Source organism: Callorhinchus milii, unplaced genomic scaffold (genome assembly GCF_018977255.1).
Source record: "Callorhinchus milii isolate IMCB2004 unplaced genomic scaffold, IMCB_Cmil_1.0 Scaffold3, whole genome shotgun sequence".
Classification (NCBI taxonomy): Eukaryota; Metazoa; Chordata; class Chondrichthyes; order Chimaeriformes; family Callorhinchidae; genus Callorhinchus; species Callorhinchus milii.
In genome coordinates, this window is record NW_024704744.1 from 79,820,455 (window position 1) to 79,845,002 (window position 24,548).

At 38.9% G+C, this 24,548-nt stretch overlaps 1 protein-coding gene across 2 annotated transcripts in view; it reads left to right on the forward strand.

Annotated features, from left to right (window-relative positions):
• Positions 1–21,364, forward strand: part of esf1 (ESF1, nucleolar pre-rRNA processing protein, homolog (S. cerevisiae)) — a 36,266-nt gene extending 14,902 nt beyond the window's left edge. For both annotated transcript variants that reach the window (XM_042332852.1, XM_007892298.2), the window contains exons 8-14: positions 1,359–1,503; positions 1,907–2,053; positions 6,129–6,271; positions 11,247–11,337; positions 13,044–13,135; positions 16,985–17,134; positions 19,608–21,364. In XM_042332852.1, the coding sequence (XP_042188786.1) occupies positions 1,359–1,503; positions 1,907–2,053; positions 6,129–6,271; positions 11,247–11,337; positions 13,044–13,135; positions 16,985–17,134; positions 19,608–19,907 (1,068 nt within the window). In that variant the 3' untranslated portion in view covers positions 19,908–21,364. The remainder of the gene's footprint in view (positions 1–1,358; positions 1,504–1,906; positions 2,054–6,128; positions 6,272–11,246; positions 11,338–13,043; positions 13,136–16,984; positions 17,135–19,607) is intronic.
• The last annotated feature ends 3,184 nt before the right edge of the window (positions 21,365–24,548 follow it).

Genomic DNA, 24,548 nt, shown 5'->3' on the forward strand with positions numbered 1-24,548 from the left:
TTGAATTTTGTAGACTCTTATCCCTATAGAAAACCTATTCCACTTGTGACCTTTACCCTTCTTGAAGTTGCGAATTCTTTGATGCTATCAAAACCTGTGCGCATTTAACTTTGTATCATGTCAGCAAAAACGTTGCACCTGTCATGGTTTTTTTAATGGACTGTCTAGAAATTTATAAAATATGAACCAGACGCCAATAATGTGTAGAGCATTAAGACTTTCAATGAATTTTCATCACAAAAGCAATCTTCAGAACTCCAACTATGATCGTGCTCTGTCCTTATCCCATCCTTCATTCGGATTTAAATATGGTAAAAGGAGACAGCCCTAATCAGCAAGATAGTTTTTTTTTACTTTTTCTATTGGAAGTTATTTTATTTTTCACAAACCTTTCTGGTATTTTAAACACATCTGTAAGGTGATGGTAAGGGTGTGTGTTGTTAAGATTCGATGGATGAAAGCAAACACCTTTTTGTGGCTATCACCTGGGGCATTTGTGACAGTCTGGGAATAGGTTGTGCCCTCACCCTTTTGGCATCAAAGAGTGAAACCCAGTGAACCAAAGCTGTGGATAAATTACAAAAATTGAAGTATATAAAAAGAAAGTATAATTTGAAAAAGTTGAACCTTGCTCCTTTCTCCCAGAGAACTATTTGCATACGTTTTGACAAGAATAATGCACTTTTTAAGTAATCATTACATTATTATTAAATCCTAATATAAGAGGGAACTTCTTTTTAAAAAATAAATCTCCTTCACTATACTCCTGCAGGAGTGAAGAATGCATGGATTTGGGGTGTCTTTCTTCAAAGATCTTGAGATTGGCCAGATCCAGCCTCTGACTACTTGTCTTACCTTTCTACCTGTTGGCAAGAATTAGCTTAAAAAAATGTGGTCACTCAATCCACCACTGTTTGTGGGACATTGCTGTGCATAATTGGCTCTGTGTTTTGCCCACATAATACACAGTCAATCCACTTTACAATATATTCTGTGAAGCGCTTTGAGACGTCTCAACGACGTGATAAGGCGCTATATCAAATGCAAAGATTATTATTACATTTGTCATAGCTATACAAATTTTAATATTTTTAATAGTTTCATTATGATTCTTGCAATTTTCTGTTGAAGATAATTACTGTACTTGAAATAACCTCTGTGCTTCAAAATCCTATTTGTTTCTTTCAAAAATCAGAAAAAAATTTTGTTTTGATTTCCTATTTCTAAAGTTTTTTTTAGAGATTGTTACAGAATAAGTGAAATCCAAAAAAACAGAACTCTACGTCTACTTTTGACTGGTAGATAAATACTATTGAAAATGGTTAACGTGTTCTTTTATTTGCTTAATATTGTTACAGGGACACCTAACCTGGGATGAAACTGACCCTGACCGTGCTGCCACTTTGATGAAACGGTTTAGCAAGGATGATGTTTCTGAAATGGATTTCCAAGCATACTTAGCATCTTCAAGCGAGGAAGATGATGACGAGGAGCTGCAGCAAGGTGAGGACACATCTGACTTCCGAAATCTTAACTCTTGAGAAGTTGGTTTGCCTACAAGTTCCACAGTTATTATACTTTGCAGTATATTCTGTGAAACGCTTTGAGATGTCCTCTTCATGTGAAATACAAGGATTTTTAAATTGTAAATAATATAGTTCATTTCATTACAGTTACCACACATATAATCATTCAAGGACTACAACAGTAATGTGAGAATGCATACTGGTGTATTTTTACTTATATAAGTGATCATCACATCTTTATTTATATAACTTGCTGGTGTGGTGTGAATCTGGAGTATAAATAATTTTGCTTAATTCTATGTATTTTTCAAAGCCTTTATGTCAAATATTATGCAATATATTTGAGAATTTAAGAAAGGATTTTTATTGTTGACTTTTAGATGAAGACATCAAATTTGAAGTAAAAGATAAAAAGACAAAGAAAGATGACGAACAACAGATTTTAAAATACAAAGAGCTACTGAAAACAATACAAGGAAAGGAAGAGAAACCGAAAGACATGGAGATGGAGATTAAATGGGTTCCAGGTAAAACTTCTTTTACCCTTGTGTGCAAGAGTTTTGGATAGCCATGTTCTCTTTCCATAGTTCAATGTGCCACTTGCTTTCACCATTTCCGTTGAGAGATTTTGACTACCATACAAGTATTATTTTTTCTGTTCGAGGGTGAGAAGATAGAACATAGATTTTTTGCAATATATTTTCTGGGAAAAACCAATTTGCTCAAAACTAACCTGATATTAGTGATATTACTCATACAACTTATTTAGTAAAGAAAACAAAATGACAGACAAAACAAACCCAAGAAAAAGACAGAGGCAAAGACATTTACAATAATTATAGATGTACTGACTTAGAATTTGTGCATTAATTCACATTCGTGAAGTGGTGATCTAACTCACAATGTTAGAGGATATGCTTCTCAACATTACAAGTTATTTTCCTTTATTTCACAGATTCTATATTAGCAATTCTGTTTAAACCATATGTTTGTTTGTGCGATACAATTATAAAATGCCAATTGTAAAGTTGCTACTGATGGTTGTGATCTTGGGCACCTTACTTCAGGAAGGACATTAAGACACTGGAAAGGATGCAGAGGAGATTCACGAGAATGATACCAGGAATGGGGAACCTTAGCTATGAGGACAGGCTGGAGAAGTTAGGACTTTTCCCATGAGAGCAGAGAAGGTTACGCGGGTACCTGATAGAGGTCTTCAAGATCATGAAAGGTTTCGACAGGCGAGATAAGGAAAAGCTGTTTCTGCTGGTAGGTGTGTCTGTGACCCGTGGTCACAGTCTTAAGATATCTACCAAAAGAAGCAGAGGGGAGGTTAGAAGAAATTTTTTCACTCAGCGAGTTGTTCGAATTTGGAATGATCTGCCTGAAAGGGTAGTGAAGTCCGATTCGATAACAGCTTTTAAGAGAGAACTGGATAGGTATCTGGGGAAGACGGGTTTGCAGGGTTATGGGGAGAAAGCTGGTGATTGGGGTTAGTGAAAGTGACTTGCTCTGTCAAAGAGCCGGCACAGACTCGATGGGCCGAATGGCCTCCTGTGCCGTAACATTCTATGAACCTTTGAGACTTATCCTATTATGAGTTATTTCTATTTGCATTTTCTTTAACAAGTTTGTAGACTACCCAAATTGGGTCTGACTAAAAAAATCACTCAGATAACCTATTAATGGGTCTATTCAGCTATCTTGCGTTACAGTAAAGGAAATTTGTCAAACTTTGTAGCCCTGTTTATCTTGGCAGTTTGGCTCTGCTGGAACCAAATGTGTTAATGGTGGTATTGCACCACAATTGGCATTCAGGAGAAGTTGGTATTTTGAGCTATGTGCTTAGCTTTCATTTCACTCCCCAGTAAAACCCCTGATCTTCCACTTCCCTTGGTTTATTTACCACATGGTGGCCTGAACCAGAAATGTCAAACGTATTTATAAATACAATTGATGCATCTGTATCTTTGGACTTTTAAATCTGCTTCTGCTTATTTCTGAAGCAATCATTTTAACTGCTTTTTGTTAGCTAATTGTCTCAGCTACGTATTACTATCCCGCTGCTCCTTCTTTCAAGTGAAGATGCAATGATACCTTATAATGCTTTCCATATTGTTTCTCTGAAAAAAGTTTCAGCCAGCAGGTGTCCTCATGTTTGCAAATCTTATTTTATGACTACAAATGGAGTTTCATCTGTTTGTTCAGGCATTCGCAGTTTGCACTGTCTGAAGTTCCTTGCCAAATACATTTAACAGAAACTACAACCACTTTTATTATATCTACATCCACATACAGAGCATGACCCTCAAAGTAGGTGCATCATTGTGACTGCTTTTATTTCCGTTGTTAGGACATTTGTTATTTTATTATTATTATTAGCACGTTCATTTCAATGGTATGAGTAAGCGTGTCCTATGGAGGTAAGACAGTCTGGGAAGGTTTTGAATTTTCTGTTTAACTTACCAAGTGAATTTTCAGCAGTGATTTGATTTTTTGGAGAACTGTGATCAAGGGTCTTGGTGAAGGTTTTGATTAGTCATTTTGATCACCAAATGGTAACTCAACTTTTGTTGGAGCCTCCTAATTACTCTTTGTTAAAGGATGGGAGCTGATTTGATTTTCCTAACTTCTGTATCAAAAATACTTAAAGCCATTTGGATCCCGAGTTTGCTTTGTTGAAGTCAGTTACATTCACCAAATAAATATCTCAACAGAAATCAGGATTGCATTCCATTTAATTTTTGAGCGATGTAAAAAAAAAAACAGTTTGAACTATACTTAAAACAGTTACTTCCGTTGTGGTGTTGCGTTCTACTCTGCTAACTGTGAGGTGTTTGAACAGCATATCAAAAGGATCAGAACAGTGTTTTTTAAATACAAGAAAAAGTTGGCACACACTGGGCACAGTGATTTGATCATTCTCAGAAGCCATTGGATGAAGGAGAAGCACTGTAATCCACTTGATGAAAAACTTCTTCACCATTTAGCAGCGCGTAGTTTATAACAACAACTTGCATTTATATGGCACCTTTCATGTAGGACAATGTCTCTGAGCAGGATCAGACACCGAGCAGGGGAGAAAGGGATATGACCTTAGGTGTGGGCGAAGAGGTAGGTTTCTAAGTCAGGACACAAATCAGCTGGAGAGTAGAGAAGGGATGAGACAGAGCAGTAGAGGGAGGGAGTTCCAGAGGTTAAGTGTGCAGAACTCAAAGTTTAGCCACCGATGAGGCACGAATGTACAAGTCCAAGTTAGTCGAACTGTTGGTGAATTAGGTAAGTGTGGTAAGAGGAGATCTGAGGTAGGGAGGTGCTTTGGAGTGAAGGGATTTGTAGGTGAGATATGCTTGGAGCACAGATTTACTGAGAACCTGAGTTGGCGACCTGGAATTTGTCAATTTCTTAACGCAGGCAGGCAGGTGTCCATGCTAGCTGTTTGTACAGGTTCACAGTCAATCTGTGCTCTTCGCGAGGCACTGCAAGAACAACAACAAATTTATATAGTGCCTTTCACTTTGGGAGGACATCCCAAGACACTGGCAATGAATTTAGGCTGAGGAGCATTGGAGGTCCTCCTGTATTTGCAAACATCACTTTCCAACAGGGTCACTGAACACCAATTAAGAACTGAAATATAACTGATTTTTCCCTTCCATAGCTCTGGACTATGATGCTAGATGTAAATGCAATACCCCCAACACCAGAGAAATGCATCTTAAGAAGTAAAGGGTTTTGAATAAAAAATTGTGGACTCTTACCATTATAGCTGTCAGCAGTATTTCCAGATAACCAAACCATTGAGTAAATCACTTTAAAATCACTGGTTAACTTGGTTGTAATTATTAGTTTCAGCTGGTAAAAATACAATATGATTCATCTTCAGTGTCATTCTGCTGCTTTTAGTATCTACTAGTTAATTGGAAATAGAAATTTGCTCCTTAATAGATTCAAATTTAATGTTTAATGCTTCAGAGCTAGACCACTTAGGGCATTTTCCCAGATTTGAAGCAGTCTTTAATTGTTAAGACTGCAGGAAGTAAAGTGAAGCATTCTGCCAGAGTAGAGAGCTGATAAAAGGTTAAATAGACGATGAAAGTTGTAAGTAAACGGTTCGTTAATCACAGGGTTTGACTTTTCCCTTGTGTGCTGGATCCAACGCACTTTGATCTTTAAATCTGTTCATATAATACATATTCCACATAATGAAAGAAGGCTGTTTGTTGCTGTTTTAATAATCAGGAGACCTAAACTGACCAGTAGCAAAGCGTTTTTCTGCAGTGGTCTAGACATATAGTATAATATGGTGTCATTTTATTTTGCATTTTCATAAGTTTACGTATGTCTATCTAATTAATAAATTATTTACAGATTGCTAACAATATAAAATCTACGTGTATGACACAATAACATTGTTCTTTTATGATTTCAGCCTTTTTTGAGATTTCAACATTTTATGCACTATGTCATCTGCAAGGGTTATTTATTATTATACAGTAATTCAATTTAAACTGGGAATGTTCAATCCTATCCAAATTTTGAATGTTTTGTGTGACTCAAATAGAAAAGAATCTAACTGTGCTTTTTTCTATCCTGTTCCAGGTCTAAAAGAATCAACAGAAGCAATTGTCAAGAAGAAATTGGAGAGAAAGGGTATGACAACACCATGGGAACAGTATTTGCAGAAGATAAAAGAAAAAAAGAAGCAGAAGAGAAAGAACAAAAGAAAACACGAAGATGAGGAGGTAATGTCAACTTTGGTGATTTTTTATGATTTAGAAGCTTCATTTCTTCCTCCCCGCATCCAAGATATGCAATGTAATCCTTTATACATACTTAACTTTCTCATGAATAGCAAATATTGGCTGGTCTCCAAAGACAGCGTTGTTTACTTAGAAACCACATGCCATGCTTAAATAATCCCTTTTAATCTATATTTTGAGTGGTAGTCAGGGCTGTAGTTTAGTAAAGGCATTCTACATATTTGTAATCTTCATGTAACTGCCAGGGTAAACATCATTAAGAACCTTGAATGATTAAAGCAAAATAAACATCTTGTTGATCCACCCAGAAAGATGAAAACTAGCTTTCATCATTGAACTTTAAGCGTAGAAATACTCTTGTATAATTTAACTGTTTCGATTTTTTAAAACCAAATATTAGATTAGTACCCACCATTCATTGCTAATTCATGGGTATGAACATACTGTATTTATTCTTTGGGGAAGCTCTGTTAATTGGTTAAATTATTCTAATTTTCCATGTCCACGATTAACCTATTGAGAATTATGGAAACTTTTCAGTGCAAAAATTAAAACTAGTCAGATTATAATATTTGTTTATTAAAAGTAGGCTACAAACAACAACAACAAAATTACATTTGTATAGCACCTTTCACATCGGGAGGACGTCCCAAGGCACTGGACAGACAGAGTTTCGGACCCAAGCTGGGGGTCGGGGAAGGTGGAGGGCGGTGGGGGAAAGCATGGAGGTCGAAAATACAGTCGAAGAGGAGGGTCTTGAGGTGGGTCTTGAAGGGAGGGGGCGAGGTGGAGGGACTGCGGGATGGAGTTCCAGAGGGTGGAGACAGAGTGGCTGAAGATCCGCCCAACAATAGTGGGGCGAGCGAGGCAGGGGACATAAAGCAGGTTAGGAGGTCGCAGAGGTAGGGGGTGAGCAAGACCATGGAGGGCTTTGAAGGTGAGGACCAGGATACTGAACTGTATCCTCTGTGGGATGGGAAGCCAGTGGAGTCGGACGAGGATGGGTGTGATCGGGTCACAGAGCCTGGTGTGGGAGAGGATACAGGCTGCAGGGTTCTGGATGATCTGCAGCCTGTGGAGGGAGAAGTTGGGGAGGCCGACAAGCAATGAGTTTGCATAATTAAGCCTTGATGTAATAAAAGCACGTATGAGGGTCTCGGCGGCCTGCGGTGTGAGACAGTGTCGGAGCCGGGCAATGTTGCGGAGGTGTGGGACGGCAGAGCGGGTCATGGCACAGATGTGGGGTAGAAAGGATAGTTGAGGGTCAAACCCCAAGGTTCCGGACCGGCTCAGTGAGGTGGAGTTTGCAACCATGGATGGTGATGCTGTCAGCGCCTGAGGTGAGGAGGCGCTGACGGGAGCCAATCAGGAGAGCCTCGGTCTTGTTGATGTACAAATTAAGTCACTTTGGTTCTGTACATTTCTCCCATTGTGCTTCGTAATTCTCTTTTAAGAGTTTGCAGATGTACAAATTTAGAAAATTGAAAACCTACTCATCTGGTTTACCAGAGGGGGAATGAATAGATAAGCAGCCCTTCAATAAAAATGTTAATCAAATTCTAAAAGATTTATAGGAACAGGAGTAGGCCATTCAGCCTCTTCAGCCTGTTCCGCCATTCCATTAGATCATGGCTGATCTGTACCTCAACTTCAATTACCCGTCTTAGCCCCATAAAAAAGGCAAGAGTACATTAGATTTTCATTTGAAGGTGTAAAATGAGAATAGAAATACTTGTGTAAATTCCTGCCCTTGGAACTGTCAAATTGGTTCCATGGGTACTAATCTAATTTTTGGTTTTAATAAGGCCAAACAGTTAATTTATACAAGAAATTTCTTTCATCTTGTCAATATCAAACCTAAAGAGGAAATAATCTGGGAGGTTCACAATTTAAACTTTGGTGGTGGTTCAGATATTTATATTTTGCCTAGTCTTTAGTAAATTTACAAAACTTTATACAATGTACATTTGATTTTTGAACATTTTCGTGCATAATATAGAATAAAAGACATAAAAGCTTCTAAGAAAATGTAATTTTTAATGGTTCAAGGAGTCTAATAAGAATCATGAATGATTCAAACGATTTTATTGCTTAGTAATAATCATCTTCACATTTGATATAGTGCCTTATCACATCAATACAAATGTAATCGTGTTGTTTGAGACGTCTCAAAGCACTTCACAGGAATTACTGAAAAGTGTATTTTGTGGATGAAACGCGGCAGTCATTAGTGTTTTATGAGTAGTGGTACAGGAAAGGAACCAAATTAATCACTGCTGTTAATATGAATAATAATGTTTAATTTTGAAAGTAGAGTATTCTAAATTTACAATAACTTGTACTCATTTTTCTCTTGATTATACAGGTTGGCATGTGAGCATAATTTTAAAACGACCCAATGTCACCTAGTTTATCACACATTTATGCTTGATTTGCACAAAAATGGACCTTCAGAATAGGGTCTTTATTTCCCTTATGAATTTGCCCAGTCAGAATGATCCACAAACATAATAATAATAATCCTTGCATTTAATACAGGTTCTTATCATGTCTTTGACACTGAGCGAAATGCGGCAGCCAATTGCGCACAGCAGTGTCCCACAAACAATTGTGGATTGAAATGACCTATTTATTTATTTATTTATTTGAAGGAATTATTACCCCTGAAAAAGCATTCCGCCAATCGACTGACAACCAGGTTCCTACTTACTGCTAGGTAAACAGAGGTGTGTGGAGTAAGGAAACTTGTCCTATATTTCACCTTGCCGGGAATTGGACCCAGGTCTCTCACTTGTAAGGCGAGTGCTCTAACCACTGAGCTATTATGTGTGTGGTCCAGGAGTTTTACCTTACATATGACGATGAGCCTGATTTCTAAGATGATCAAGTGTTTATATAGACTTTATATTTATTTTTCTTGCTTTTCTAGCTTGATTGTTTTAAAGCGGAAACTTTTCATTTAAAGGTGGAAAGAGAATGGGAAATCGTTGAAAATGTGATCACTGCATCAAATTGCCCATAACTAGGGGTCAAAACGGTTTATGTAATTAAAATTCTTGGCATTATCATGAGTACAGTTCTTTTGAGTTCAGCTGGTGTCCATATTTAGATTTTTGTATTTTAGACTTATCAGAAAACTGTAATTCTAAAGCTTACAGTTTTTTAATTAAAAAAAGGACTTTCTTGTCTTTTCCCCTTTCTCTCCCCAAAGTTCAACTCCATTTCAGAACAATAAAAATTTAGCGAAAGCAGAGTTATCCATTTTTAAAATTATAATACTGTGTACAGGCAAGCTTGACTTGCACAGTGCAATTTTTTGACTGATTGTGGCTAGAGCTAAAGAGTGTGAACTCTTGTTACTTGTTTCTAGTTGTCTTGTGACGGTTGATATGTTTTGGTTGCATATATTGAAGTTTTCATCTTCCTGGCAGCTTAAATTAAGTTTTGTAAAAGTCTAACTTGCAGATTTAATCCATATGAGTATGATTGCATGATCGTTACCTGTCTGGTATACAAATAGTCACGGATATTGATAAACAAGGATATATGGATAAACAAGGATATTGTTAACAGCGTAAGTCACTTTGGCAATTTTTCTTTATGCTGAATCTGGGAGGAAGTATTTTTAACAACAAATAATTTTTATATTTCAGCTCAGGGTGATTAATTTTGTTGAAATACACAGTTTTATAAAAGGAAATTGGAGGCTTTTTAAAATGGTACCATGCTGAGACTTTTTATCGCCATTATCCTCAGTTGTTTGCGCTCCAAGACATCCTCCTGTGTGAAAAGGGCTATATAAATGCAAAATTTTATTCTACAAGTGCCTTTCCATTCTTCTGCACAAGTGTATAGAGATTCTGCCTGGAAAAAAAAGCAGCAATTTGTAACTTGACCAAATGTTATATGTTTTGGTAGGTTATGCAACATTGAAGATACTTTTTAAAAAAAATATTTTGTAAGCATTATGAATCATCAGCAGGACTTGGAGGGGAGAGACTGAAGAGCAGGAATTCTTCCAATTTAGCTCTTCTTAACCTTCTAAGCCAGTAATGCATTTGTTCCTGTTTCTGCAGACCAACCAATTTTCTCTATTACCAACTCATTTACTATGAAAAACAGCAAACGCAGTAATTTTACCCAAATGTCAATGTTGCATAACCTACCAAAACATAAAACATTTGGTCAAGTTACAAATTTAAAATAAGTTAAATAATAATTTAAGCTATTATTTTAAATAATCCTTGCATTTGATAATATCAAATGCAAGAATTACTTTATTATTTTTAAATACTTGTGCTTGTCCTGCAAAATGTTTCCTTTCTGCTTCCACATGCTATTTTTATTCATTTTTTAAAATCTGTCCCACTAAACCTTTTTAAATTGTTTTCAAATTAAAAATTACTATCATTCTTCCCTGTTTTCACTACAATTGTTTAACTGAAAGATGGGAGCAACATATTTTACATGAAGTTAAAATTGACTTGACAGATCAGCTGTATAATAAACGAACAGACGGAACACTGAAGATTAACCGAACTATATGTGTAATGCAAGCATTGTTTTTGACATGGAAATGAATCAAAAATGAGAAATGGAAACAATAATAAATAATAATCCTTGCATTTGATGTAGTGACTTATCACATTGTCATTGAGACGTCTTGAACTCGCAGGATATACTGTAAAGTGGATTAACTGTGTATTTTGTGGGCGAATGAATGAAGCAATGAATGATCATACCTTTTAGCTTCCTTCCTTCCTTCCTCCCCCTCCCCCCCCTCTGGGTACACTAGTTAGGAAGAGTTAGGTATACTCATCAGTAGCAATGCTCAACTCTTATCCTTCCATGAAGAGCTGAGGTTAAAATCCGTCATGCACCATTAGATGCAAACAGGCCACAGAGATGCATTATAATTTAGTGTTTGGTGTTCACTTTTTTNCTGTTTGTTGCATAGGCTAAAGATGCGGAAGGAATAAGTGATGATGAAATTCCATCAGATGTGGATTTGAATGATTCTTTCTTTACAGAAGAACTGAGACAATCCGGTAAGTGAGAAGATTATATTTCACATGTATTTTGAACAGACTCAATTTGAATTGGCAATGGAAACAAAAATGTAAGTGTTAATGTTGTTTGTTTTCTTATAGTTACATTGAGTTAGAAACAATATGGTGAAAATTGCAACGTGTGATCATCACATTATTGGTAAATGCAGTAGAGGCAGTTCTTAACAAGACTATGAATATCTCTGATGCTGTGATCATGGTTGAGTCCAAAGCTGACTTGTGGCTTTGGACCCAACAGTGATAACTGGGTATTCGATTGATAAGCGAATATTCGAATGCCAGTTCTCAGGATATTAGCTTTACTGAGGTTTTTTGAGTTAGACTAGTGACCTACATGCTGGCGATCCAATGGCTGCTTTGAGCCCAAGCATTGTGGCGATGTCGTTGGGGAGGGATGAGTTTGCTTTAGTTCTATCATTGATTGCCTCAGCCAATCAAAGATGAACTAATAATCACACGTCATAAAAAGAGCGCTGTAGCAAACAAGTCATTGAGGTGACTGGAACAACTGATACAATTGAGAATCCTTCAAATAGTTCCGCTTTACTATTGACAATTTCAGTGTTTTATGAAAATATTCCAGGGTTGGAATATTTTAATCATATTTGGCAGGCTGCAGTGGAAAACTCTCTTGAATCTGGGCTCAGTCCAGTTCAAAACTATACAGACCTGTGAACATAGATTAGGATTACCCATTCCAACTTCTGTAACATCAGAGAGATGCAACTGAGCTGTCAGATTTCTGAAAGATTGTACGTTAACAGCATTATGGTTGTTAACGCTGACGTTTATGACTAGAACACAGGAGTTTCTGCACCAGCAGCTCAACATCCTGTATGTATCTTAAAAAGTCAGCACAAAATCAGAATAGTGAAGGTTTGCACCTCACTTCAATCTGTAGATCATGTGATAGATCTGCATGCAGTTATAAATTAAATCTGCTAATGTATTTTTTTTACAAAATATCCAGCTATTGTGCTGTGTTTATATTGGGCCTGCTTTTGACAACATGGTAAACTATAGACAAATTACTATCTATAAACAGTTCTAACATCTTCATATTTTGGCCTATTAACGGATTGCACTCACTTTTTAAACAAATGTATCCCAAACTGAACAAAGAAAAAAAAAGAATATTTAAAGCCAAGAATCTTAATTATTTTTATTTAAAATGTTGATCTTGGTGAATTTGTCTTTAAAACTCTTGCAAGTAAGAATACTGTTCAATGATGAGTCGTTATTGCTTACCCTGGCTTTCCAATAGGCCTCCTGATGCACTGTTACAAACACTCAAGGGGCAATACTGACACTTGAGTGTCACTCAAAGTATCCCCAGCTTTTACATTTGAATTTCTCCTGCTGGGTTTTCATTCTGAGCTGATAAGAAGAATTAATTTGGTGTGCAAATATGTTCACATTAATAAAAGGGGAATTAAAGGGTTAATGCCATTTTTGAGCTTCAGATTGTATTGATGACAATGACACTATTAGATATTTATTCAGTGCATTTCCAGAAAAAAAAACACAATGTTATTTCATGTGTATTGAACATCTGCCCAGATTAGACGTTTCTTATTTTTTTAAATATGTATATGATAACTTCTAATTGTAAATGAAACTTCATTTTAATAGAAAAATTGTGTTTTTCTAATTTGACGTTGCATATTTTTGCTTCTGATTGATAGGGTTGCAGCAAAAGAAATCAAACAAAAACAACAAGAAGTTGACAGAAGAGAAACTGGCACCTAAGGAAGAAGCTGATTTAGAAAAACAGAAGGTTTGAAATCCTCCTAATGTTCAATAAAAAAATTGCATAAATAGATACAGCCGAGATATTGGCAGAATGATGATTTAAGTGGGACTGTAGTGACAAGTTCAACGAGAGTCGAGTTATCAGGAGTTTTCTCGATGCTAATACCTCTTCTGTGCATGTATACTAACATAGAATCAAGACTTGTTACTTGGATTTCAGTCAACACCTTGAAGATTTTTTATGAGTACAAATTGTCTTTAAAAAAGGTGTTTTTTTCCATTTGATACAGCGCCTTATGTCGTTGAGACATCTCAAAGCATTCACAGAATATGCTGTAAAGTGAATTGACTGTATATTTTGTGGGCAAAACGTATACAAGAAAATACACAGAAAAAAATGCATAGAGTATTAGAAAAATAAGTTGTATAGAATTTTGCTTTGATTTTTCATTTCTTTGCTGATTTCTATGCTTTCCTTGCACATGTCTTGCCTATGTGTGTTCTTTTTTTCTTATGACTCCTTTGCATCTGCTAAGGAAGGAACTGGTAGCAATTACCCCATCTGGAGTCTATGTCTGGTCATCTAATTGAAGAAAGGATAATATTGCCCTTGAGAGGGTAGAGAGACAAGTCACCAGGATGATTCCGGATATTATGAATCTTAAAATAAGGAATTTGGGTCTGCCGTCTTTTGCACAGAGACTTTGAGGTGGCCTTAGTGAAGTTGCCAAGATTATGAAGATCGACTAATTCAGTTAAATTGATCAACCTGATGAAAGGTTCAGAAATGTGGGACTTAAAATTAGGAGTAAATGTTGGCAAATGTTTCATACAAAGGATAACAGGCATATGTAGGCAATAAGTTACCAGGCAAGGCTATTAAAGCACAAAATGGTTTGATACACTAGGATGTGTGCCTGGAGAGACAAAGATGGAGGGATATGGTGGAAAAGTGGGTTAAGAGACAGCCTTGTTGGGGCTATTAGATTTTTATTATTCTTAAAATTGTTGTGATGATGATATTCAAAATTGCTTCATATTTTAAACAGCCATTTTAATATTGGTTTGGACAAATCACCACATTAGCAGGGTTTGACAAATAATAGAATCCTAGATATTACAGTACAAACCCTCAACCAGTGGAGCTAATTACTTTAAATCCCAGTCACATATTTTTCCCTTTCAATCCTACTCTTTCCCCTTACTTTTCATCTCAGATCACCATTTCATTTCCCTTAATTCTCGAATCCCTCTCCCCACCGCCACCCAACCCACCTCCCATCTCCTACCGCCCCTGGAAAAAGATCACCCGACACTCCCTCTCCGCTGCCCTGGAAGGTCTGAACTCTTCCCCCTCTAGCCTACCCCCCGCACCGACTTATCCCCCTCGGTCACTCTCCTCCACAACTCCCTCTCCACCATTCTTGTTGCCCTTGCCCCCCCTCACCTCCCAAACCACCTACTTCTCATGCAACTCACCCTGGTACACCAGCCACATCCGCTCACTCACCCATCGCACCTGGCTCGAATCTGATTTAATTATCCACCAGAGGATCTGGATGGACTCTGCCCTCGCCTCCGCTAAATCGTCCTTCTATACCAAGATAATTTTGGAGGCCAAGGACAAACCCAGGTTCAATCTTATCCACTACCAACCCGCTCTTCCTTCCACCCTCTCACACCTTGCCCATCTTCTCCTTCAACTGCGAGGAGATGCTGGATTTCCTTGAGACCAAAATCGAGGGGATCCGTTCAGAATCCTCCACCCTCCCAACTGCCTCGCCCCTCCCCAACTGCCTCCCCTCTCCATCTCTCCCTCATACTCTGGCCCCTCTCCATCCCTCCCTCCACACCTTTGAGCCTGTCTCCCCCTCCTCTTTCACCACCATTATAACAAGCATGAAGCCCATCACCTGCTCCCTCGAACCCATCCCTACCACTCTCCTTACCTCCTAGCTCCCCCTCCTCGCTCCTTTACTCTCAGACCTTGTCAACCTCTCCCTGTCAACTTGCACCATTCCCACCCCCCCTAAAAACAGCTGTCATCACCCCTGTCCTTTTAAAAAAAAAACTTCTTTGGACCCATCCCTGCTCACAAACTACCACTCCATCCAAGTCCTTGAAAGAGTTGTTGCTTCCCAGCTTCACTCCTTCCTGTCATGCCACTCCCTTTACAAACCCCTCCAATCGGGTTTCTGTGCTCCCCACAGCATGGAAACAGCCCGACCAAGGTGACAAATGATATTCTGCCCATCTGTGACCAGGGTTCCTTCTGTCTCCTTGTCCTCCTCACTGCCCCTCCTCTCACCTCAACCTTCAAGGTTCTGTCCTTGAATGGTTCAGATCCTATCTCTCACACCAGCTCCACTTTGTCTCCACGTACAACCTCCTCCAGCCCCCACACCATCTTGTGAGGTGTTCCTAAGGGATCTGTCCTTGGTCCTCTCCTCTTCAACCTGTATATGGTCCGTCTTGGTGACATCATCCCTAGACATGGGGTCAACTTCCACATGTAAACGGATGACACCCAACTCTATCTCTCTTCCTTCACCCTCAACCCCAGGAGCACTGATATCCTGACAGACATCAAATCCTGGATGAGAGCCTACTTTCTGCAGTTAAACGTCAGCAAGACCGAGGCTCTCCGATTGGCTCGCGCCAGCGCCTCCGCACCTCAGGCTTTGGCAGCATCAGCATCCATGGATGCACATTCCATCTTACATAGCCAGTCAGGAGCCTAGACATCTTGTTTGACCCTTAACTCCTTTCTCCCCCACATCTGTGCCATGACCCTCTGTGCCTTCCCCCACCTCCACGACATTGCCTGACTCAGCCACTTCAACACTTCGGCCGTTTTTACTAAAATAGAGAAGGTTGAGAGGAGACCAAAAAGAGGTGTTCAAAATTATGAGGGATTTTGTTTAGTAAATAAGGAGTCCTGTAGCTCAGTGGTTAGAGCACTCGCCTTGCAAGTGAGACACCTGAGTTCAATTCCAAGCAGGCCGAAACCTTGGGCAAATTTCCTTAATCCACGTGCCTAATCCCTCCAAAACAAAACAATAATAAATTGGTCATTTTCAATCCACGACTGTTTGTGGAACACTGCTGTGCGCGATTGGCTGCCGCATTTCACCCGCAAATATAGTCAATTCACTTTATGGTATATTCTGTGAAGCGCTTTGAGACGTCTAAAAGACATGAAAAGCGCTATATCAAATGCAAGGATTATTATTATTAAAGAAACATTTTCACCGGTTTCTCAGTTGCTAAATACAGCAGTGGTGGCCAACCTGTATGGTCAGCCAACAAATAAATTTTCTTGATTGAATATTTCTTAATCAAGAAAAAAATGAAAACACACTACGAATCGAACACGGACTTACCTAGACTCATGCGAATGTTTGGGCACCTGCCCTGCGAGCCACAGGTTGGTCAGCACTGAACTAGAGAGTGTAGTTTTTTTNCTTTAGCCAAAAATACTAAGGAAGGGAGAAGCAAAAAAAATTATACCCAGGGTTTGTAGAACATGGCAACAACAGTGGTTGAAGCAACGTGATATCTTTTAAAAGGGAATTATACAAATATTTGAACAGGAAAAATGTAAAAAGGTATAGGGAAAAAGGCAGAGCTGTGGGACTAATCAGAAAGTTCTTTGGGAGAGCCGGCTTAGGCCAAATAGAGATCTCCTGTGCTGAAAAATTTATTTATTCAAGTGTTATTCAAATTGATGCAAATGATATGACATAAACTCCAGTAACATACGTTGCAATGTATGGAGAACATTAGTATTTGTTTTCTTTGTAAGCAGATTTGCACAAGGCTGAATTATTAAATGCGATTAAACTGACAACATAAAACTTTATTTTATTATTAGGCTGAAATGTCTTTACTGATGATGGATGAAGACGAGGAAGAACGAAAACATTTTAATTATGACAAAATAGTGGAGCATCAGAACCTTGGCAAGATGAAAAAGAAGAAAATAATGAAGAAGCAGGGATATCTAGAAGAGGACAAGTTCCAGGTAATTCCTAAATTATTGCACACCACATCCATTCTGGTGAATGCTTTGCAACCAAGATTTACACTTCAAATATTAATTTGGCAAAACGACTTAAAGTGGAACTAAAGAGAAGTTATATTGCCACACTCTTACTCCTTCGGCTCCCACCATGAGCTCTAGTGCCAGTCAGAATTGTCAACGGCTTTGATAATTAGCGTGTTACTGATGTGAAAGGTGCTATTAAAGCGTAAATTGTATTGCTGGAATTTTTTTAACAATTGGTTTGTACAAAATCAGTTTACCATCAATTGTGATTGATTATATTCAATGGAAGGACTTTATTTGTGCACGTTTCATAAAGTAAAATGCCACATAATACAATCAAAATTACATTTGTATAGCATCTTTCACGTCGTGAGGACGTCCCAAGGCCCTGATATTCTAATAATACATTGGAAGTGACATATGGTCCTACTGAGATTGGATTTATAGTAAAGTGCAAAGATGTACTTCTGGATATTGCTAACAACTGGAATTCTGTACATTAGTATCAACAAGGAAGTTCAGCTATCATTTTATAGTTTGGTCATCTACTCCAAAATAGAAAATTTGTTAAAGCCTATTTGTCTAAACATCTCAAACTCATCTCATGAAATTGGACTCCTTTGGATTTTCTAATTTCTATGAAAGATAATAATTTTGTTGCTGTTGAAGATCTTTGAACATGAAAACATTTTCAAGAGAGTTTGCATCAGTATAACTGCAGTTTTAGGAGTCCAAATGAAGTGAGGTTTTTGTGCCAGCTGACATTAGCAGGTCCAAAATGCCTCAATTTAAAACATTCTTGTTCAGTATTAAAATTTGATTACTATTTGAATGTACAGTTAAGAGAACTCTGTTTTGTATACATTTTATTTGAGGAGAATGATTCAGAGCTATACTTTGCAATGCTCCACAACATACATCATTCAATATAGTGCCATTAGTGTAAATGAGTCATATGTTTATGGTGGTTTTCTGGATTGACATAAAGTTGTGCTTTTAATCAGGTCATAGCTTGATACACATCTGTTTGCTATTTTATAACCGTTTGAACAGGCTGTTTATTCATTCAGTGTCATCAAGTTAAAAGTTTATCCAAATTAAAGAGCATTGTATAATAATGCAAATTAACAGTTTGGAGAGATTTGAAACTAATGTCAATTTACACAACTCTAATTCTTCCTAAATACTGCTAGTGCAACTGGAGAAAAAAGGTAGTAGCAAAGATGTCTGAAATTCAGATGCAGCCCCACATGTTGACTGCAGTGATTTAAGTAGTGGTCAGATCGGGGAGGGGATCCCTTAATATAACACACAAAAAACAAAGTTGGTGATTTTTAAATGAAAAGCATCAGTTGTACTGAGAACAACATCAAATGTCGACCGCATCATTTGCATGCCGTGCTTTGTACAGCCAGTGCCTAATATAAAAGCACTTTTTTTTGCAGTGCCAGGAGATTCCAAATTGACATTGGTCTTAATTTTGATTAATAGGCTTATAAAGGATGAATGTGAATTAAAGTTTTAAGTCAAGCGCTCCATAATAAACGTATAAATTACTTGTTGATTTGAATAGCATAGTTGTACACACAATCCAGTTAAGTTTGTGCAATTCATATGCTTCCGAATTAGAACTAAAAACAGTCGCTTCAGTTTACAATTGTATTTTAAAGTACAAAGAAACCTGAAATCATCACAGATTCAATTTCTACCACAAAATTGCCAAAGTGACCTTAGGTGGACTGTTGGCACGTACATTGGTTTTAATAATACCTTTTCATGTGTTTTAAGGATTTCGTTATCTCTTTGTTGCTAGGTACCCTAAGTAAGATGTTGTCAAGTGTGTTTACTTTCTGTTGGCACTAAGTGCTGTTCTCACTTGCTTTATATGGCAGGAATCATAAGTGGTTTTATGTTGGGTTAGTTAAATGCGCTTCAGAGCTTGCATTTTGTGAAAAAAACATGTTTTGTTTTGTAAACTATGATATGTTTATTTAACAAGTAAATTTCCGTGAACTTGTCAAAATAACAGTGTCTGAAAACTTTGTATGAAAAGTAGTAGTGAACACCAACAAACTGAAATCATTTTGGAAATTTAAATACTTTTTAAGTGTCTTTAGAAAGACACAATTGATTTTAATTTGTCACTGAACGTATAGCACCATAGAAGTTTTTCTTCTGAGCTTAATATTTACATAAAGAAAAAAAAATGTTGTTTTAATAGGGACTTCACTTTAAATGTTTTCCCGTTTGTGGGAAATAAATAGGAAAGTAAGACACAAAACACAAATAGGAAAATTGAATTTGTAAAGCATACGTTTCTTTTCATGAGGATTGTGGTGACCAACTTTGGTAATTTAATATTAAGTAATATATGAACATGTTGACAGACACACAAAAAGCTGTAAAGTAGATTTTAAGATTTATGCTGACAAAACTATATTTTCTGCAGGTGGATGTTGGTGATTCCCGGTTTCAAGCCATGTACACTTCGCACCTGTTCAACCTGGATCCTTCAGATCCTGCATTTAAGAAAACTACTGCCACAAAATCTATTCTAGAGGAAAAATCCAGGCGAAGACAAGAGCAACAAAAGCAGGCAGCATTTATCACAACAAAGGAGTGTGAATTTGTGAGTCCGGACATGCCAGCTGTGAAGAAATCTGTAGACCCTGCACTTTCGATGCTTATAAAATCAGTGAGAGCAAAAACAGAGCAGTTTCATGCCCGAAAGAAACAAAAAGCTGAGTAACAAAATTACAAGTTTAAAACTAAGATGAAATGAACATCAGATTCTTTAAAAATGTCTCATATTTTTGATTGCCTACAGTAAACATTTAATAGCATCACTGGGAACCAAGTTTATAAAATTAATTACTGAAATACTTTGTTTGCTAAATCTAATAAATGTTTGTTTCCTGATTACAAGTTTTTGAGATTGTAAAATAAATGTTTACCAAATCCTTAAGGATTACCATCATCGATATTAACCATAGTGTTGGCGCATGACTAACAGTACATAAAGTTTAATTACTTTTTATGTTCATCTGTGAAAACATGAAGCTTTAAAAAGTTATGAGGTTCAGTTCATCTTCATTATCCTTTTCCTTGTGTTCTTTGATCAGGTGCATTTTGTTCAATGCAACAGTTGACATAATGAGAACGATGCATTTTTTATTAGGAATGGATGCTATATGAAAGCAAATAAAAACTGCTAATCAAGCACACATGTTTTTAATTCGTGAAATAATGAGGAAATCATCTTTTTAAAAGTAGCAAACTAAATCTATCTTCTATACTAATAAAACAACAATGTCTGTCTGTCTGTTTGTGCTTCAAGAAGGATCTCAATAACCAGTTTACCTAGAGTCATGAGGTATACCTCATCAGAACGGGCTTGCGCCTGGGAGTGACATGGGCATATTTGTTTTCAGGTAACTGCTATCTTTCATGAGTTATGACCTAAAATGTATTTCAGTTTTGCATTTTTTTGCTGCAGTTAAACCTGGTCAAAGTGGTGCTGTGGTGTCGTGGGTCACAGAGCACCTACATATGTACGCACGCGCTGCAGTTACAACAGGTGTCCACGCCGGCTGAACATGGCGGTGTGGCATCATGCGTCACAGAGCACTTATGTAGCCAAGCAGCGGGAACAAAATGAACACGGGAAGCTGAGCCGCGGCAACAACAACAAAATTAAATTTTTAAAACGCTGAGTCGTCCCACTGAGCCGTCCCAAAAGGAATCCTCCCACAGAAGTTCCCCCACAGCAGTATAGATAAAAATGAAATGTCTGTCTGTCTGTGTATTAATCTACATTCCATATTGGTTCCTTTTCTTTGCAAGCGAAGCTAGTATTGAATAATACTGTGGCTCGGGTTGTTTACTGGCCAAAACAAAATGAAAAATTTGTTAAGGAAGCAGAAGTGGGTAGTGACAGGGCTGCCCGGACCTCAGACTAGTAGACTGGGTGTTGGGTGATTTCCATCCGATAAATTGGCATTTTTTGTACAATATGGACTGTTCCAACTCACTGAGGTGCAGGAAATGATGTCCCAATGAATTGTCCAAATTCTGCCTTTTATTGGTTAATCTGTGTGTTATTGATGAGGAATTCTGAGGAATTGTGTTGTTGCAGATTTAGGAAAATGTACTGTGACAATGTAACTTGCAGGTGTGTGTATTAAATTATTTAATGAATTTAAATAAGTTTACTCTTTGTGTACCCTATAATTTATTGCTTGAAATATTTCCCAACATCTTGTGCCTTACCTAGTTGATAGGATGAGCTTGAAACATGTTGTCCTATTGCTACCTATTGGAAGTTATGCAAGAACAAACAAACAACAAAATTAGATTTCTGTAGCGCCTTTCATGTCAGGAGAATGTCACAGAGCCACAGATTTTCCATTTGTCCCTCTTCAAATGGGAAGCACCTGGCCTCAGATCAGCATATCCTGGAGTGTCACAATTGAAATCACAGCATGTGGGAAATTTTACGTTAATCCACGACCCTTCATTCTCAGTGCAATATGTTGCGTCACTAGGAAATTCGTCTGCTGTCCTGATTATTTAAATAAAGTTCCATTGTTTCCTGATTTTTTCTGCTTTAATAAAGCTTTTACTGCCGATTGATCTTCAAGATTTAACCATATGCATGTTCTGTGGTAAAACATCTGGAAACATTCTTTAATTTGTTGTCCTCCACATACCATACATAATAATAAATCAAAGTCAGCATAGCTGAGAGGGAATGTTTTCAAGCTGTTCCTTTTAAAAGCACTTTATTTCATCCCATCATATGATTTTTTCTGTGCCCTATATGCCAATCCTCATAAGTCACATTTGCAACTGCTTCTGAACAATCTCTTTGAATGACTGCTATCCCTTTCAACTTCTGAACACCTGTATTAAACTCTAATCTCTGTTTTGCCAGTTCCTGATAACAATTTGTGTCTTCAAGCTAATTACGTTACTCAGGAAAGTTATTCCAGCAACATGTCCAGTCCCTATGTTCATGCACAACTTTATCATGTGAAGTCTGCCACTGATTCCAAGGAACATCAAAAAACAAAAGGCTTAAGGGTGGATCAGAAGAATCAATTGGCAAGTCCTGTACGTTGCCAAATCTGCAGCATCTGTGTGGTGTGCAGTGTGTTCAGTGTATATACTTGAGTTGACCATCGTTATTTTACTGAATGTGATGGTTACTCCTTGAGAGACTGGCCCCTCCCCCCCCCCCCCCCCCCTACAAACAACCATTCAGCAGCTATCCAGATACCACATTGGTATTCTCTCAGAGCATTCTGAGTGGATGGAGCGGACCGGTTGATATGGGGTTAACAGGTAACAGAGATATGAAGGAATACGGACTTGCACCTTCCTATCTGCAGGACGTGGAGAAGGTGAACAACAAAATTACATTTCTATAGCGCCTTTCATGTTGGGAGGATGTCCCAAGGCGCTGGACAATCTGTTTCGTACACAAGCTGGGGATGGGGGAGGGTGGAGGGCAGGGGGGAAAGAGGGTGACTGACGGCACAGTTGATAAGGAGTGTCTTGAGACGGGTCTTGAAGGTGGCAAGGGAGGGGGGTGAGGTGGCGTACTGCGGGTTGGAGAGGAATCGCGCTGACAGCATCAGCATCCAAGGCTGCACTCTCCACCTCTCAAAGCCAATCAGGAACCCCGATGTTCTGTTCGACCCTGAGCTGTCCTTTCTTCCCCACATCCGCGCCACAACTGGCACCGCCTTCCTCCACCTCTGGAACATCGCCAGACTACAGCACTTTCTCACCCCTCACGCTCCTGAAACACTGGTCCACGCCTTTATCACCTCAAGGCTGGACTATGGGAACTCTCTCCTCGCCGGCCTTCCCGGCACCTCCCTCCACACTGCAGGTCATTCAGAACTCTGCAGCTCGTGTACTGTCCCGCACCAGGCTTCGGGAACACATCACTCCCACCCTCGCTCGCCTCCACTGGCTCCCCATCCCCCAGAGGATCGAATTCAAGATCCTCATCCTCACCTACAAGGCCATTCACGGCCTCGCTCCCTCGTACCTCTCTGACCTACTATTCCTCTACTTACCTGCCCGTACCCTCTGTTCCTCTGGCTCCGGTCTGCTCCACATCCCCCGCCCTAACCGCCCTACCATCGGTGGCCGGGCTTTCAGCCTCTCAGCCCCTCGGCTCTGGAACTCTATCCCCAGTGCCTTCGCCGCCTCCTCCCTTTCCTCCTTCAAGGCCGGTCTCAAGACCTTTCTCTTTGACCGTGCCTTCAGCTCCCCTCTCGACTCTCTACCCCTCCTCGCTCCCTCCCTTCCCTCCCCTCACCCTGACCATTTCCCCCCTGCTCGGGTCCCGACCCAACTGTACAGCGCCTTGGGACGTCCTCCCGATGTGAAAGGCGCTCCATAAATGCAATCTTCTTGTTGTTGAAACGGAAGGGATGTTGAGAAGGGGTGGTAATTTGAGAGCAGGGATGGGTCCAGGGAGGGTTTTTTAAGGAGAGGAGTGATGACGGACATTTTTAAAGGGTTGGGAATGGTGCCAGTGGACAGGGATAGGTTTATGATGTTTGTGAGTAGGAGCACTCCTTAAGGAGGTGGAGTTGGGAGGTAAGGAGAGGGGTAGGGATGGGATCGAAGGAGCAGGTGGTCGGTTTCATGTTTTCATGTGTTATAGTCATGGTGAGACAAGATTCAGGTTCAAAGGTGTGGAGAGAGGGATGTGTAGGGGCCAGGGTGTGAGGGGGAGATAGGGAGGGTGTAGTAGTCGGAAGGGCAGAGGCAGCTGAGCGGATCCCCTCAACTTTGGTTTAGCGAAAGTCCAGCATCTCCTCGCAGTTGTCGTTGGAGGAGAGAATGGGCGAGGCGTGAGAGGGTGGGTGGAACAACCGGTTGGTGATGGAGAAGAGGAGCCTGGGGTTGTCTTTGGCTTCCAAGAACAAATGAGATTTGATTGAGACAACTAAATAAATGGTTCTTTAAAAAGAACACCTTTTTTTCCCAGCCTTATTAGGTAGCAATGTATAGAGTATATAATAATCCTATTGAATATACTGAAAGTATAAATTGAGTTTCCTGCTTTATATCACTCCAGTGTTGGGAACAAAGGCAGAGTCTACCCAGGATAATGCACTTTTTTCCTTTGTCCTGGGTCTATGCCTAGGATCCTTATCAAGTATCATTTGGCAGCGTATCTCTTTACGTTGACTTGAAACTTATTATTGAAACTTTGTATCACCTATGTGTGGTTTCAGAAAGAAAGAACTTTACGGTGCCACATCACTAGGCGGTGGCTAAGATTTAGCTGTCAAGCACTGTCACCCCTGTCACCCCGTGCTGTTGGAACATTGGCTTCTTTCAGTAAACAAACAAGGTGGCGTTCAAC